This window comes from Rhamphochromis sp. 'chilingali', assembly GCF_963969265.1.
Source record: "Rhamphochromis sp. 'chilingali' genome assembly, chromosome: 5".
Taxonomy (NCBI): domain Eukaryota; kingdom Metazoa; phylum Chordata; class Actinopteri; order Cichliformes; family Cichlidae; genus Rhamphochromis; species Rhamphochromis sp. 'chilingali'.
In genome coordinates this window covers 27,634,947-27,651,761 of record NC_137932.1, presented here as the reverse complement: position 1 = coordinate 27,651,761, position 16,815 = coordinate 27,634,947, and the positions used below count along the sequence as shown (strand labels likewise).

The window sequence follows — 16,815 nt, the reverse complement described above, 5'->3', positions numbered from 1 at the left end:
AGTGATTTTCCCATAAACATGACGTGAAATACCAAAGTCACAGATGACCTCAGCCCGGGCTCAGATTTAAAGGAAGAAACAAAGCTGGGAAAACTTTGGACTTCCAAGGTTAAAGTCATACATTAAAAGAATAACTCTGAGTTTATGAGAAACACCCCAGAATAAAAACCTGCTGTAAAAACTGTGTAAAGTTGTTGGTTTGATCCCTGGCTGCTCCGAACTGTGTGCCAAATGACCCGAATATAAATGTGTGAATGATGCACGCTGTATGAAGCACTCTGAGTGCTCAGGTAGAAAAGCACAAACATGAATCTAAGATCTTAAAGACTGTTACACATTTTGATATCAGTCAGATGATTAAACATCTTGATTTTAAAGAATCATCAAAAGTCTCATTTTCAACTGTGTCACAAAAGGACAGGACAGAAGCATTCATCAAACCTCCAAGCTGATCGCGTGTCTGCAGTACGTACTGAAAACGATAAGATTCACGGCCCAGTAACCACCAGGACCCCACTCATTGAGTTTCCAGAGCTGCTATCGCAGCACATGGTTTTAATATGTTCACAACTTTATAAGATTCAAATACTGACAGATAAAGCCACAACTACTGACTGAATGCATGACCTTACTGTCTCTATTAATAACTTTGATCCAGTAAAAGTAGAAAATAGAGAGTACCAGAGCAAACATTAGACCCTTCCTTTAAGACGATCTCATTTCATGAATTAGATTAAAGATTGGATTTGTGCAGGATTCAGTCCTGCTGGATTTTAATATCTATGATCAGCTTTATTGAACAGGATAAGTCAATCGGCTGCTCCTTTTCTCTTCAGCGAGCTGTCAGTCCTGAATGAGAGTCGATGGAGTCCCAGCATCCGTCCTGATCACCTCTATACAGGGAGTGCAGAATTATTAGGCAAGTTGTATTTGTGAGGAATAATTTTATTATTGAACAACAACCATGTTCTCAATGAACCCAAAAAACTCATTAATATCAAAGCTGAATGTTTTTGGAAGTAGTTTTTAGTTTGTTTTTAGTTTTAGCTATTTTAGGGGGATATCTGTGTGTGCAGGTGACTATTACTGTGCATAATTATTAGGCAACTTAACAAAAAACAAATATATACCCATTTCAATTATTTATTTTTACCAGTGACACCAATATAACATCTCCACATTCACAAATATACATTTCTGACATTCAAAAACAAAACAAAAACAAATCAGCGACCAATATAGCCACCTTTCCTTGCAAGGACACTCAAAAGCCTGCCATCCATGGATTCTGTCAGTGTTTTGATCTGTTCACCATCAACATTGCGTGCAGCAGCAACCACAGCCTCCCAGACACTGTTCAGAGAGGTGTACTGTTTTCCCTCCTTGTAAATCTCACATTTGATGATGGACCACAGGTTCTCAATGGGGCTCAGATCAGGTGAACAAGGAGGCCATGTCATTAGTTTTACTTCTTTTATACCCTTTCTTGCCAGCCACGCTGTGGAGTACTTGGACGCGTGTGATGGAGCATTGTCCTGCATGAAAATCATGTTTTTCTTGAAGGATGCAGACTTCTTCCTGTACCACTGCTTGAAGAAGGTGTCTTCCAGAAACTGGCAGTAGGACTGGGAGTTGAGCTTGACTCCATCCTCAACCCGAAAAGGCCCCACAAGCTCATCTTTGATGATACCAGCCCAAACCAGTACTCCACCTCCACCTTGCTGGCGTCTGAGTCGGACTGGAGCTCTCTGCCCTTTACCAATCCAGCCACGGGCCCATCCATCTGGCCCATCAAGACTCACTCTCATTTCATCAGTCCATAAAACCTTAGAAAAACCAGTCTTGAGATATTTCTTGGCCCAGTCTTGACGTTTCAGCTTGTGTGTCTTGTTCAGTGGTGGTCGTCTTTCAGCCTTTCTTACCTTGGCCATGTCTCTGAGTATTGCACACCTTGTGCTTTTGGGCACTCCAGTGATGTTGCAGCTCTGAAATATGGCCAAACTGGTGGCAAGTGGCATCTTGGCAGCTGCACGCTTGACTTTTCTCAGTTCATGGGCAGTTATTTTGCGCCTTGGTTTTTCCACACGCTTCTTGCGACCCTGTTGACTATTTTGAATGAAACGCTTGATTGTTCGATGATCACGCTTCAGAAGCTTTGCAATTTTGAGACTGCTGCATCCCTCTGCAAGATATCTCACTATTTTTGACTTTTCTGAGCCTGTCAAGTCCTTCTTTTGACCCATTTTGCCAAAGGAAAGGAAGTTGCCTAATAATTATGCACACCTGATATAGGGTGTTGATGTCATTAGACCACACCCCTTCTCATTACAGAGATGCACATCACCTAATATGCTTAATTGGTAGTAGGCTTTCGAGCCTATACAGCTTGGAGTAAGACAACATGCATGAAGAGGATGATGTGGACAAAATACTCATTTGCCTAATAATTCTGCACTCCCTGTATTTATTATCTGTCCAGCTCTAATTTAAATGTGAATCATTTCATGTTTAGTAACAAACAAAACGATTTGTATCAGAGCTGACTGTAAGCAAAGGAATGATGAATCTCAGGACGTATGCAGCGTCTGTAACCTGTGGATCTTCACTGACAGCCACACTTGAGCTGAAGAAGTCCAGCAGTGTGCTCAGATGTAATGGGTCTACTGAGAGACACTGAGATGGTCAGGGCTAGGGTTAGGACACGTCCACCTGTCAGAAAGAGTCTGAGGAAAGAGGCATTCGTTTACACGAACGGCTTCCTTCAGCTTTGAGTATTTGCTGTATTCAATATGAAAATAAAGTGAAGCTTTTTAAAACCATGTCCAAACCTCCATGGTGTCTCAGCATGTTTGGCTGTGTTTCTCAGGTCCCATAAACATTGTTAGTTGTTTATTATGAAACACTCAGTCAAAATAAACATGTTCCACGAAAATCCTTCTAAAACTAGTGTACCGTATTTTTCGGACTATAAGGTGCACTGGATTATAAGGCGCATTATGCGAAACAAAGATCATGAGAATCCTTGGCAGCCTACGTGTATTGCAGCATAACTAAGGGAGGATTCAGGGTCACCTGGTCCAGCCCTAACTATATGTTTAGCAAAAAGGAAAGTTTTAAGCCTAATCTTAAAAGTAGAGATAGTGTCTGTCTCCCGAATCCAAACTGGAAGCTGGTTCCACAGAAGAGGGGCCTGAAAACTGAAGGCTCTGCCTCCCATTCTACTTTTAAATACTCTAGGAACAACAAGTAAGCCTGCAGAGCGAGAGCGAAGTGCTCTAATAGGGTGATATGGTACTACAAGGTCATTAAGATAAGATGGGGCCTGATTATTTAAGACCTTGTATGTGAGGAGCAGGATTTTGAATTCAATTCTGGATTTAACAGGAAGCCAATGAAGGGAAGCCAAAACAGGAGAAATATGCTCTCTCTTTCTAGTCCCTGTCAGGACTCTTGCTGCAGCATTTTGGATTAACTGAAGGCTTTTTAGTGAGTTTTTTGGACATCCTGATAATAATGAATTACAGTAGTCCAGCCTGGAAGTAATAAATGCATGAACTAGTTTTTCAGCGTCACTCTGAGACAGGATATTTCTAATTTTAGAGATGTTGCGCAAATGGAAGAACGCAGTCTTACATATTTGTTTAATATGTGCATTGAAGGACATATCCTGGTCAAAAATGACTCCAAGGTTCCTCACAGCGTTACTGGAGGCCAAGGTAATGCCATCCAGAGTAAGAGTCTGGTTAGATACCATATTTCTAAGATTTTCAGGGCCGAGTAAAATAACCTCAGTTTTATCTGAATTAAGAAGCAGAAAGTTAGCGGCCATCCAGGTCTTTATGTCTTTAAGACATTCCTACAGTTTAACTAATTGGTGTGTGTTATCTGCCTTCATAGATGATCTGTTAGCTGTTTGACAACTACTCTTTCAAGGATTTTTGATATGAAAGGAAGGTTAGCGATTCGCCTATAATTAGCTAAGACTGCTGGGTCTAGAGATGGCTTTTTGAGTAAAGGTTTAACTACAGCCAGCTTGAAGGCCTGTGGTACATAGCGGATTATTGGAGATAGGTTGATCATATTTAAGATCAAAGAATTTATTAATGGCAGGACTTCTTTGAGCAGTTTTGTAGGAATGGGGTCTAAAAGACACGTTGATGGTTTGGAGGAAGTAATTATTGAAGTTAACTCAGAAAGATCAGTTGGACAAAAAGAGCCTAAATGAATATCAATGGTACTGAAAGTAGCTGTAGATAATATTACATCTGTGAGATGATTAATGGTAATTTTTTCTCTAATGATAAAAATTTTACTTGTGAAGAAGTTCATGAAGTCATTACTAGTTAACGTTAAAGGGATTGTTGGCTCAAAAGAGCTCTGACTTTTTGTCAGCCTGGCTACAGTGCTGAAGAGAAACCTGGGGTTGTTCTTATTTTCTTCAATCATTGACGAATAGTAAGATGTTCCTCCTGCGGAGGGCTTTCTTTTTTTTCTTTTTTCTTTTTGCCTGTCCCATTTGGTTCTTTAGCCAGAATTGTTGTCTGAAGACCAACAAGGGTACCCAATGGATTTATTTTGCCAAATGGATCATCGTGGCATTGCCGTATTGGTCCATTTGATCGACCTTTGTTTTTATTGATTATTTTATTTTATTTTCAGTTGTTACAGACGGGACAGACATGAGTGAGGGATAGGAAAGGGAGAAAGAAAGAGGAAGGAAAAGAAAAACAGAAGCGGAGAGGGACAGTGAGAAAGGGGGGGGGGGGGAATCTCCTGGATCACCTGTTGAGAGAAAGAATAGAAAACAAGCAAAGAGGTGTAATTTAGGTCTACGAACAGTGAACACCCATGTGCACACCTGTGTGGATCAGCGCGCTTGTATGGGCTCAAAATGTGGTCATAAATATTTTGTACTTGTAAATCGATTTTGTACTTGTAAAAAAGATTTGTACATGCGTAAAAAAGATTTGTATGTGTAAAAAAGATTTGTGTGTGCGTAAAAAAGATTTGTATGTGTAAAAAAGATTTGTGTGTGCGTAAAAAAGATTTGTATGTGTAAAAAAGATTTGTATGTGTAAAAAAGATTTGTGCGTGCGTAAAAAAGATTTGTATGTGTAAAAAAGATTTGTGTGTGCGTAAAAAAGATTTGTATGTGTAAAAAAGATTTGTACATGCGTAAAAAAGATTTGTATGTGTAAAAAAGATTTGTGTGTGGACTTAGCCCAAAAAAAACCCTGCAAGTTACAAGTACGAATTTTGACCCTATTTTTCTTCCTTTAAGCTGATTGGTCAATGTCATGTCAATCACAAATTAAACAATCCAATCAGAGAACAGATGGGTTTGGCTGTCGGAGGGGCGCTTTTTTGAACTGCAGGTCCTTGAAGGGTAATCTCTATATAAATATCTGATAGCAGCTAGGTCCCCTTACTTTCAGCAGCTGTTGAAAGGATAAAGTTGTGGTATATCAGTGGTTAGAAATACCATTATTACTTTAGGATTAGTTTAACACAACGTCAGGGCTGACCCGGGACCATTGCTGTGAGTCACAGTGCGCAGCATAAAAGTCCTTTCACATCGGACGCAGGATGTGCTGCTAATGCTAATTGCTAACTAAAAGCAAAGGATCCAGAATTTGTTGCTGGCTGCTGGGCTCTGTGGGTTTTTGCAGCAGCTCTACCTGTACTAGATGCACCTGCTCCTTGTCTTTTCTATCTCTGACTTTATGTGAACTACAAGAGTTTGTGGGGGTTTTTTACTAGTTCTTCAAATGTTCAATAAAAACATCTATGCTAATTCATAACGAAGAAAGCTTTGTAATGAAGACTGTCATTTCCAAAACACTGCCCCCCGCCCCCCCGCGTCCGCAGCGCTGTTGAAAAGGCTGTGGTAGTCCCTGTATTAAACACGTAGTCCTGTGACACAAAAATCACCAAACTCGGACGACCACAGACTGTTTTCCTTCGTGGTGATGAAGGAAAACGCTGGGTTGGCATGTAAAAGGGCATTTATTCCCTTCAAAGACCTGCAGTTCAACAAAAGCGCCCCTCCGACAGCCAAACCCATCTGTTCTCTGATTGGATTGTTACATTTGTGATTGACATGACATTGACCAATCAGATGAAAGGAAGAAAAATAGGGTCAAAATTCGTAGTTGTAACTTGCAGGTTTTTTTTGGCTAAGTCCACACACAAATCTTTTTTACACACACACAAATCTTTTTTACACATACAAATCTTTTTTACACACGCACAAATTTTTTTTACACATACAAATCTTTTTTACAAGTACAAAACCGATTTACAAGTACAAAATATTTATGACCACATTTTGAGCCCATACGCTTGTATTCAAATGGTTTCCACATGTAATGGTCTGCAAGAGGATGTAGAGAGCCATAGCCCCGTCCCCCAGGGCATGAAGCAGGCATGGAGGAGATCCAGGCCCCAGACATCTAGAGGCCCCAGAGTGCGAGAGCCCAAGGAGGACCACCAGAGGGGCATCCGTGCCACCCTCATGGGAAGGGCTGAGGATCCCCAGACGAGGCGTCACCCAGTAGCCACCGAGCAGAAGCTAGAGGGGGCTGCAGAGGGCTTTCTTATAAAGCAGCAAACTATTTCTCCAGGCTAAATAATGATCCTCTAAATTTCCTCTCCAGCTTATGAGTCATCTGCTTTAGGCTACGTGTTTGAGAATTATACCACGGAGTCAGGCACTTCTGATTAGAGACCTTAGTTTTCACAGGAGCTACAGTATCCAGAGTCGTACGTAGTGAGGAGGTAAAATTATTAACAAGATAATCGATCTCTGTTGCATTCAGATAGCTGCTCTGCTCTATGAGCATTGAAGATGATAACAGTGGGTTGATTATATTCTTAAACTTAGTTACAGCACTTTCAGAAAGACATCTACTGTAATAAAGTCTGCTCCCCACTGCTGTGTAATCAATTATTGTAAAAGTAAATGTTATCAGGAAATGATCAGACAGGAGAGGGTTTTCAGGAAACACTGTTAAATGTTCAGTTTCTATGCCATATGTTAAAACAAGATCTAGAGTGTGATTAAAGTGGTGGGTGGGTTCTTTTACATTTTGAGAGAAACCAATTGAGTCTAATAACAGATTAAATGCCATGTTGAGGCTGTCACTTTTAGCATCTACATGGATGTTAAAATCACCCACAATAATTATTTTATCTGAGCTCAGAACTAAATTAGATAAAAAGTCTGAGAAATCAGACAGAAACTCTGTGTAAGGCCCAGGTGGACGATAGATGATAACAAGTAAGACTGGTTTCTGAGTTTCACAGCTGGGGTGGACAATGTTAAGCATCAGGCTTTCAGATGAATTAAAAGTCTGTCTTGGTCTTTCATTAATTAATAGGCTGGTGTGAAAAATTGCTGCCACACCGCCCCCTCGGCCTGTGCTTCGAGATTTCTGGTAGTTAGAATGACTCGGGGGTGTTGATTCATTTAAACTAACATAATCATCCTGCTGCAACCAGGTTTCTGTAAGGCAGAGTAAATCAATTTGTTGATCAATTATTAAGTCATGTACTAACAGAGACTTGGAGGAGAGAGACCTAATATTTAATAATCCACATTTCACTGTTTTACTCTTAGGTTCAGATGTGGATACTGTATTGTTCTTTCTTTGTAATTGTTTATGTTTAAGTTGTTTGTTGCTGGTTTTTAGTTTGTGTTTTTGGGAGCTGACACAGTCTCTGTGGAGATGGGTTTTTGGGGGGGTAGCAGGAGGAGAGAAGCTGCAGAGAGGCGTGTCAGACTGCAACTCTGCTTCCTGGTCCCAACTCTGGATAGTCATATTTTGGGGGGTTTAATAAATTTGTCCATATTTCTAGAAATGAGAGCTGCTCCATCCAAAGTGGGATGGATGATGTCTCTCCTAACAAGACCAGGTTTCCTCCAGAAGGTTTGCCAATTATCTATGAAGCCCACATCCTTTCTGGGACACCACTCAGACAGCCAGCAATTTAAGGAGAACAAGCGGCTAAACATGTCACTCCTGGTCTGATTGGGGAGGGGACCAGAGAAAACTACAGTACAATTGGTTCGAGGTTAGTAAGAACAACCAGAATTCATACTTCAGGCTCACCAGATCATAAGGCACACTGTTGATTTTTGAGAAAATTGAAGGACTTTAAGTGCGCCTTATAGTGTGGAAAAATACAGTAAGCTGTTAGTAGCGGGTGGAGCTACATCAGTGTTGTGGTTGGAGGTTTAGGGGGTGAGGTTAGACGTGCTCATCCTCTTCCTCACCGCTGTGGTTTGGATTTCCACCGTGTTATGCTAACGACGCCGCTGCTCTCTTGGGGAGAATTCCCAACGACGCGGTTTACAAAATATTCCAGAGAGGTCGTTGGAAATGTGATTCAGGAGTCTTGGGGGAAATAAGCTCACAGGGTGGTGTAATATCCTTACCCTGTTAGACGAAGCAATAATCTCCACAGAGCCAGCAAGGGGACGCCTGTATCCCCGGGACGCTGAGCAATGCCAGGGGAGAGACTGCTGGCATTCATGAGGCCGCCATCACAACTGGAGTCATCATGTTGTTAAATCAAAAGACACAATGTCGTAGTCTCATCCAAGCGCTTTATTCCTTATGCCATGTTTTACCGCTCACTCACAACTAAAACTCTCCGCAGGTAACAGTATCTCGCGATATAACAGAAAATAACAAGTTAACAATCTCCCTCTTTCTTTTAGAAAAATAAAAAATAAAAGTATAAACACCCCCTGCAAACATTTGTATACATATAGATATATAAACAAAACAAAAACAACATTTCAATGTGCTTGCTTTACTTAAAGCATACTATCATTGCACACAATAAACAATAGTGCATTTTAATGCAAAGAAAACTTAGTAAACAAGGGATCACAGTATCCAGAGTCCTTCATGTAGTGCTTTTAGAAGGGTTAAAGGTGAAACTCCCTTTTTTGTTAGACAATCAGCAAGTTGGGATTTTGGAATCTGACCAACAAACCTGTCTGATTTTCTTGGCTTGTATAAGCTCTTTAATGCTGCTTATTTCTAGCCTCAGTCTCTTCTCTGTAACCTGCTTAGTGGACTTGAGTGCATCAAACAAGGAATGATTGTCAGTCACACAGATCAACGGAAGAGCATTCAGACCAGTGTTACCAGTTGTAAGCTCAGAAAAAAGTGTTGCCAGGAAGACAGCACTGTCTATTCCATCTGACATTCACTTCATCAAACACACCATTACTTTGCCAGCTCTCAATCTCCTACTACTTAGCAGAATCAAAGGAAATATCTTTTGTTATTGTCATCCAGGGAAGGATGGATGTTGTTTTACTTTGCTGTGTTTTAATGTGAAGTGTGCTTATTTATTTTTTATATTGCATGTTTTGGTTATATCTTGTGGAGTGTTTTATTTATCCTGCATGTTTTGGTTGCATCTGTCAATTTGTCCTGGAGAGACTCCGCCCTTTTCCTGTTTTACTAATTGAACACACCTGAGAGGAAAGGAGCGAGTGGTAATTTACAGAGAGTGCTCAGTGACACATGGGACTGGTGAAGCTTGGCGTTCAGGGAGAGAGGAGGATACAGCACCAGCAACGCGGAGCGAGCAGTCCGACTGCTGCAGCAACAGGAGGCCAGATTACGCGTCTGCGGGAAATTAGAGGCGGCGAGGCGGGCTGGTGCCGATTGGCGGTTACAAAGAAGCGGCGGGCAGAGTTAAGAGCTCTGCCCACCCAGGGTAAGTCTTTTGACTTGTCCCCTTTTAATGAATGAAAGCTGCCTAAAAGAGTACTGACTGCCACTGCCTCCCTTTCTTTAGCGTACCGGGGCGCAGAACGCGGAGAGGAAGGCGAGGACGCCGCCAGGTTTCCCTCCTGCACCGCTTCACTGGATTTTTAATTCTTTGTAGTGCCTGTTTATTTCGAGTTATTGTCATGTTTATGAAAATAAATTTTTCATTTGGAAAAATGTTAACATGTGGTCATTTTTCATACATGTATTATGAAACACAACTACATATTAGTTTGTTTGGTTTTTTTAGACTTAGACTACCAGTGAAATACAATAACATTCATGTTTGAATGTTAGGGGGTGTAAGGAAGAGGACTCCCTTACTGCATTTATTTATATTGTATTGTCTGTATAGCACTTTAGAGCACACCTTTCACTTTATTAAAAGCACCTTATCAAGCAATTTATGAGCATTGCACTTTAAGCATGGATTTGCACACAAGAAGTTTAAATATTTATTGACTATTTATTGGGAATTTTAAAATCAGTTGGTGGCCTTATTTCAGATCCTGCACAGCTGCTCCTCGTCAAGGAATGTGGTGGTTGTCTGTCAGGAGAGAAGAATGGTGATTGAGATTGTGATTAAGGTTTACCAATAAGGAAAACTAATGCAAATGTGTGTGTGTGAAATCTAGGGATAAAAGTGGTGCAAATAAGTGTTTGTAAGTTAATGATTACTCACCTTTCTTGCCTGTGTCCTCTTCAAGGTGTTTGGGCAAATGTTTCCCCGGGGGTCCAGACACCATTTAAAGGTTCCGGGAGAGACCATTGGTAAAGAGAGTGTGGTGAATCTTTTTGTGCTTGGGTTTCTGGGTTTTTATAATATTGGGTTTGGTGTAACATTAAAGTGTGAAGTATTTATTAATATGTAAATGTGAAAATGTATTTATGTATTTATTTATTCTTATTGATATATTGTATACTGTGGTGGAAGGTTGGGATTTAAGAATTTACCTGAGAGTGGAATAATGGTTAAGTCTGTGACAGCTGAACATATTTAAGGCTGCCAGTTGTCATTAGAGGATGGATTTTTGTGTTGTGAAGAAGCTCGACAAGTTAATTGTTTTAAGGAGAGCCATATAGCAAATAAATACTTTGTTCCACTACACTTTCCTTGGTCTGTCTCACTGTGTTTCCAGCCACTAAGGGCTGCCCTGTTACAGGGGGTGATCGTGGCTCAAGAGTTGGCAGTTCGTTTTGTAATCAGAAGGTTGCTGGTTCGAGCCCCGGCTCTGACAGCCTTGATCATTGTGTCCTTGGGCAAGACACTTCACCCGTTGCCTACTGGTGGTGGTCAGAGGGCCCGGTGGCGCCAGTGTCCGGCAGCCTCGCCTCTGTCAGTGCGCCCCAGGGTGGCTGTGGCTACAATGTAGCTGCCATCACCAGTGTGTGAATGGGTGAATGACTGGATGTGTAAAGCACTTTGGGGTCCTTAGGTACTAAGTAAAGTGCTATACAAATACAGGCCATTTACCATATTTAATACTAAGTAAAATTTTGATTACGTTCAGTTTACAATATTAAGTAAATGGAACAAAATTTTGGATTAACTGACCATCTATATTTCAGTTACATTGACCAGTGTTATTTACTCAATTTTTTCATGTTTGTGTAATGACTACAATTATTCATTTCAAATTAATATGTTTAAGCTTTAGTTATTCAATTGATCAAGTATATTGAACAGATTTGACTGGTTTCAAATCTACTCAATATTTTTAAGTGTAAAAGTGTTGCCTCGAAAATTTTAAGTAAATGTCAGTTTTAGTTTTTAGAGTGAACCACTCCTTGTAACTAAGGTATGAAGTGAAACATGCTGAACATCTCTCCACCCTCTGCCAGTGGCCAAAACATTAAACTTTCAGAATGTGGACAAAAGCTGACATTATGGTTGCTACCCCCATCTTTCATATGGGGGTAACATAACATGGACTGAACCACCACTCACAACCACTAGCACTTTATATAGCCTCTGTAGGAATTATATGTCACTTATCTTTTTTGGGTTTTTTAAAAAATATTTTTATTGAAAAAAGAAAACAGTACTTGCATGCAAGTACTGTTGTTAGTACTGTACTTATATCTGATAACATTTGGATAATTAAATGCAAATCAAAAGAATCATGTTGTATTAGCTGAATATCATAATGTTGATCTAACTAACCTTGTTGACTTAAATTGAGAAGACTAAATAAAACCTACTCAACCAAAACAAGCTCTACTTACTTTAAGAAATAACATGTTGTATTTACTCCACCCAGTTATGTCAACCGGTTCCACACAACTGGGTTAGTGAAATATAAAATGTATGATACATTTAATTTGAACAAGAAATTTTAAGTAAATCTGATAAATCTACTCACCCAAAACACGCTCTACTGAAACTATAGGATTAAATCACTTTAACAGAATTGCAACTTACTCTATTTAGGTTGTAAATTAAATAAATCGAACACAAGTTTATTCAGTTAACCTAACTTTAATAAGACTTTGTGTAAAACTTCTTGAAGCACACTTTGAGCAATTCAAATGCTTCTAGATCTTTTTTCATAAACAATCTTTACATATATTCAACTGCATTTTAAGTGCAGGAAGACAAGATACAGAATGTCACGTTAAACTGAAATGATTAAAACTGGAAATTGTTGTGATTCCAACATTTTTAACATCAACATGACTTAATTTAAACTTGATTTGGCTACAATGAAAAGCCCACAATACAGCCCTGCAAACAGCAGGTAGAAATTACTTTAGTGTCATTTTTGTCCATATTTAGAAAAATAACCTTTGCTTCAAAACTTCAACTGAAGTCCAAAGTTAGGAGCAGTCTTTTTCAGTATAGTTGGATGTTGGTAAAAGTTCAAGAACAAAGAACGCAGAAAAGTGAAAGGCCTTGCAGAAGTTCTTGTGGCAATTCAAACACAACAGTTTATAAAGTGCAAAGAGAAGGGTTCGAGAACCTTAAAGTTCAGTGTCCTCTATAGTTCAGTGCAGGCTGTTTTACTCAAGCAGTTTGTTTTTCAGAACCTGCACCTTCATGGATAGGTTGTTCCCATCCAACTCCATCAGCACCTTCTGAAGAAATTCAAATGTGTATTTCAGGTGCTTTGGGTAGCTCAGATTTAGACTGTAGATTAGTCCAAGCAGGAGGGCACAACCCTTTGGCACATCACTAAGAGCTTGCAGCACAGTGCATCCTTCTATGATGACACCAATGTCCTCAGGTGTATCTGCAGAGTCTGCTTCTTCATGTCTGACAACATAGACTCCCAAAGTCAGCTGCTCCGTTTCTCTGCTTGCTCCAAGATCCACATCCTTTAAATAAAAATAAAAGAAAAAGATAAGTTAATTGCATACATATACATATGAACAAGTAAGTCCACCTTCCATTTCCAATCCTAAATTAAAAAAAGGAAAATAACTGATCGTTTTCCTTTTTTAACTTACCAAGAATTCTTTGAACAGGTCATCTGGCTTTTCATTTAAGTAGACACAGACAGCTTTCAGAATGCATTCCCGTCGAACATCAACGCTGGGATTCTGGTGGAGATAAGAACTCAATATGAGAGAAGTTTCCTATTTTGGTTCCTTTCAACCTCTTTACAAAACAAAGTCAAAAATATTAACACATAATCCAGGTAAGTGATTAAGCAATGTTTCATAACGCACATCAGTGACGTGCAGTGAGGTTCATGATTGGTAAGGCACTGACTCCTCTGTGTCAGATTAACAAATATATGAACCCAAAAATCGAAGCTTTTCAATTTTGATATTACGTGAAAGCTTTCATTTTTGCATCCGAAGCTTCTCGGATGAGAGGTGAAACGTCTTCAAGCAACTTGAAGAAGTCCAGACGCTTTTCTTTCCAAGCTCCTTAGATAACAATAAGAGTTACAATAAAACATCATAATAGTATTTTTGCCTATAAATCTATCAATGCAGCCTCACAAATACTGCAAATTAAACTTCGCAAATGTGCTATTTAGACAAACCAGCAGTTATTTATCTTGTTGAATTGATGATAAGTTTGACATTAATGGAAGTAATAGTCTCAACTAAATTATCATTTTTTTTTTTTTTTAGAGGTTTGAAAGCAGTCTATCATTTTAATCACATAGGACGTGTGTTATCACAATATTGATAAGCGATGCAATAAGTGCCCAGCCCTACAGAAGATGCATTAAAATTTATTTAGGTTTGGTGTGTCTCATTTTTTGTGTGTAGTAAATAAATTGGTCAAATGACTTGGAAGCAATTATAGGAAAATCATTAATTTTACATCAATTTATTAATTTATAAATAAGAGATGCATTCAAATAAAATTGGTGCGTCTCATTGCTTAGGACTGATTTGGTGTCAATTTGTCCTTTGTGAAATTTACTTATGTTCCCTAAGTGCGCTGCTTTATCCACTGTGTCAATGGCGCTCTCAGTGTAATGTGATTACACTGTGAATCCATATACGTGTACCTCTTATACATGTTGCCTTTAGGGTTCAGCACTGCCCTCCATCAGCCTCACTCCATGCATTTTTGCAGCACATTTATGACCAACAACATTAAACATGTAACACACATTCATCAAATAAATTAGGTAGTCTACAGAAAGTCATCATTTGTATTACATGTGTAACCAAACATGTATGTTGGCGATTTAGAGAAACAGCAGAGGGATTGCGCATGTGTGTGTCCGTGGTGAGACACAGCATCATCATTGCCCCCTCTCAGCGTTTTACCTTGTATTTGAACAGAAAATCTGTAATGACGGCAATTTTGACCATAAAAATATTGAAATCACACAGAAAGCAAATTTAAAATCTAGTGTACAAATTGAATTTCTCTTTTGTTAGTATTTTACTTCTAATTAAGGTGCCTCACTTGACTGCATGTCACTGATTCACATGTATCCACAAAATATTCAAATACACAAAATTTCAGTTGAAAAAAATTTCTGAGTAATGACAGACACAGAAGTTGAAGCATTCAAATAATTTCAGAGCTCAATCAAGGTAAACTAAAATACATACCCCATCCATGGCTGCCATGATTAAGTTGATATTGCGTTTAGCTGTCCCCCCTTTCTTTTTGAACACTCTAAGAAGGTGGTCAGCGTAGTGGTCCAGCTTGGCCATGAAAGTCGACAACAAAGGGACCATGGTGATGCGGGTGAACTCTGCAACAACCTGAAACATATTAAAAATTACAACTAGAGAGTATTCTCTATTACCGTAATTGTCGGGCTATAAGCCGCTACTTTTTGCACAAGCTTTGAACCCTGCGGCTTTTAGTCAGGTGCGGCTTTTCTATGGATTGTCCATGATTTTTGTGATATCGTAAGACGATTTGTTTTATTTGTTCCGCTGTTGTACGGCACTACGTTGCCTGGCGGAAGGGCATGTGATCAGACACACAGTATCGGGGTTCAAGAGTGGTATGTTGGTCACATGTCCATCCGCCAGGAAACATAGTGCCGTACAAGAAGCGCGAAAAACAAACTTCAAAGTAGCGCTACGCGTTCAGCAGGAGGTGTGGATGACGAGCGGTGATAAACTTGCGAAAAGCAAGTTATGCTCAACTCCACCAGTGGAATCTGACAGCGTGGAAAAGTGTGAAAACATCCATGATCACCAACAGATTTCGAAGGGCTGGACTACTGCATGATGGAGAGGAGGACACCGCCACGGCCCTTCAGAGGGTGTTCGACTCTGACACTGACAACGAGGATTTGTTTGGTTTTGAAAGTGACAACGAAGGAAAGAAGCGGAGAGTGGATGACGAAGCCATCCTGAGCCTGTTCGTTTCCGACACTGGAGAAGAGGACTTTGGTGGTTTTAGTGCGCAGGAAGAAGAGAAAGATGGTGGTGAATGACTGACTTTTCTTTTTGTTAAAGCCGTGTCACTGCACCTGAGCCTAAAAGGTAGTGAGAATCTATTTTTCTGGTGTACTGTAGGTTATTGTTATGTACTACATTTGTTACTCATTTATGAAGCACAGTACATGTTTCGTACTTGTAATTACCGCTACTTGTACATATACCTAAAAAGTTATGCAAATATGTACCCATAACTTGTTTTTCAAAATATTAATAAAAGGGGCGTGTCTCCAAACAGCCATCTCTTTCCTGACAATTCCCTTTGTGCATATTCTCTTACATATGATAAGTCAACATTGAAACACCTGCGGCTTTTAGTCAGGTGCGACTAATGTATGTACAAAACAGGATTTTCCCCTGATTTTAGCTTGTGCGGCTAATATTCAGGTGCGCTTTGTAGTCCGGGAAATACGGTAATTTGATTAGAGGCCACATGCAAGAATGTTACAACTTTCAGTCAAACATTTTGTATCTTTTAAAATTAACAGTTTACAGTACTTTGTTCTTCTTCGCCTTGAGGCAACTTTTGTTGTGATTTGGTGCTATATAAATAAAATTGAATAGAATTCAAATACAAGTTCTTATAAGAATGACTTGCAATAACAAAGTTAGTAAGAATTACCTCAGTCTCTGAAAACAGGGCAGGCCATCTGTTTTTGACCTCTGCAATGAATGGCATGTCTTTGATGATTTCCTGTCTTCGGTAGGCAAAGGTTTTTTCCATTTTTCTTTTTATTAGTTGATCATTTTTCTTCTTTTTGACCTCTAGTAGAAGAGCTTTCCTTTCTTCCTCAAGGCTCTCTTTAGTTTCACCTGGTGGATAATCCGGACAGAAGTTGACTTCTGCCTTCCGTGGCTTCTTCACCTGGTTGGGACCTGGACCCATGCCACTTCGCTTTTCTTTCACTGAATTAATGGTCAGCTCTTGGCAGCCGATGTTCCTTAGTCTAGTTCGATAGTTTGCCATTTTGTATTTCAGGCTGATTTTCCATCCATAATAGCCAGTGACTGAACCTTGCTCCTTTAAGCATGGATATTTTGTTATCAAGGCCTCCGCTACATTATCAAATTCTGCGCTGGAAGGATAGATTTTGTATTTGACCATTTCTGATGCCAAACTTTGCAATATATCAGATTTGAGTTTGGTACTTGG

At 39.6% G+C, this 16,815-nt stretch overlaps 1 protein-coding gene across 1 annotated transcript; it reads right to left on the bottom strand.

Moving 5' to 3' along the window:
* Positions 1-11,875: 11,875 nt before the first annotated feature.
* On the bottom strand, positions 11,876-16,416 carry LOC308397503 (uncharacterized protein). Its single transcript, XM_080883431.1, has 4 exons — positions 16,285-16,416; positions 14,817-14,972; positions 13,239-13,331; positions 11,876-13,106 (listed from the first exon to the last, which is right to left on the bottom strand). Exons 1-4 carry the CDS (start codon positions 16,384-16,386, stop codon positions 12,792-12,794), a joined length of 666 nt encoding a protein of 221 aa, XP_080739557.1. The 5' UTR covers positions 16,387-16,416; the 3' UTR covers positions 11,876-12,791.
* Positions 16,417-16,815: the final 399 nt, after the last annotated feature.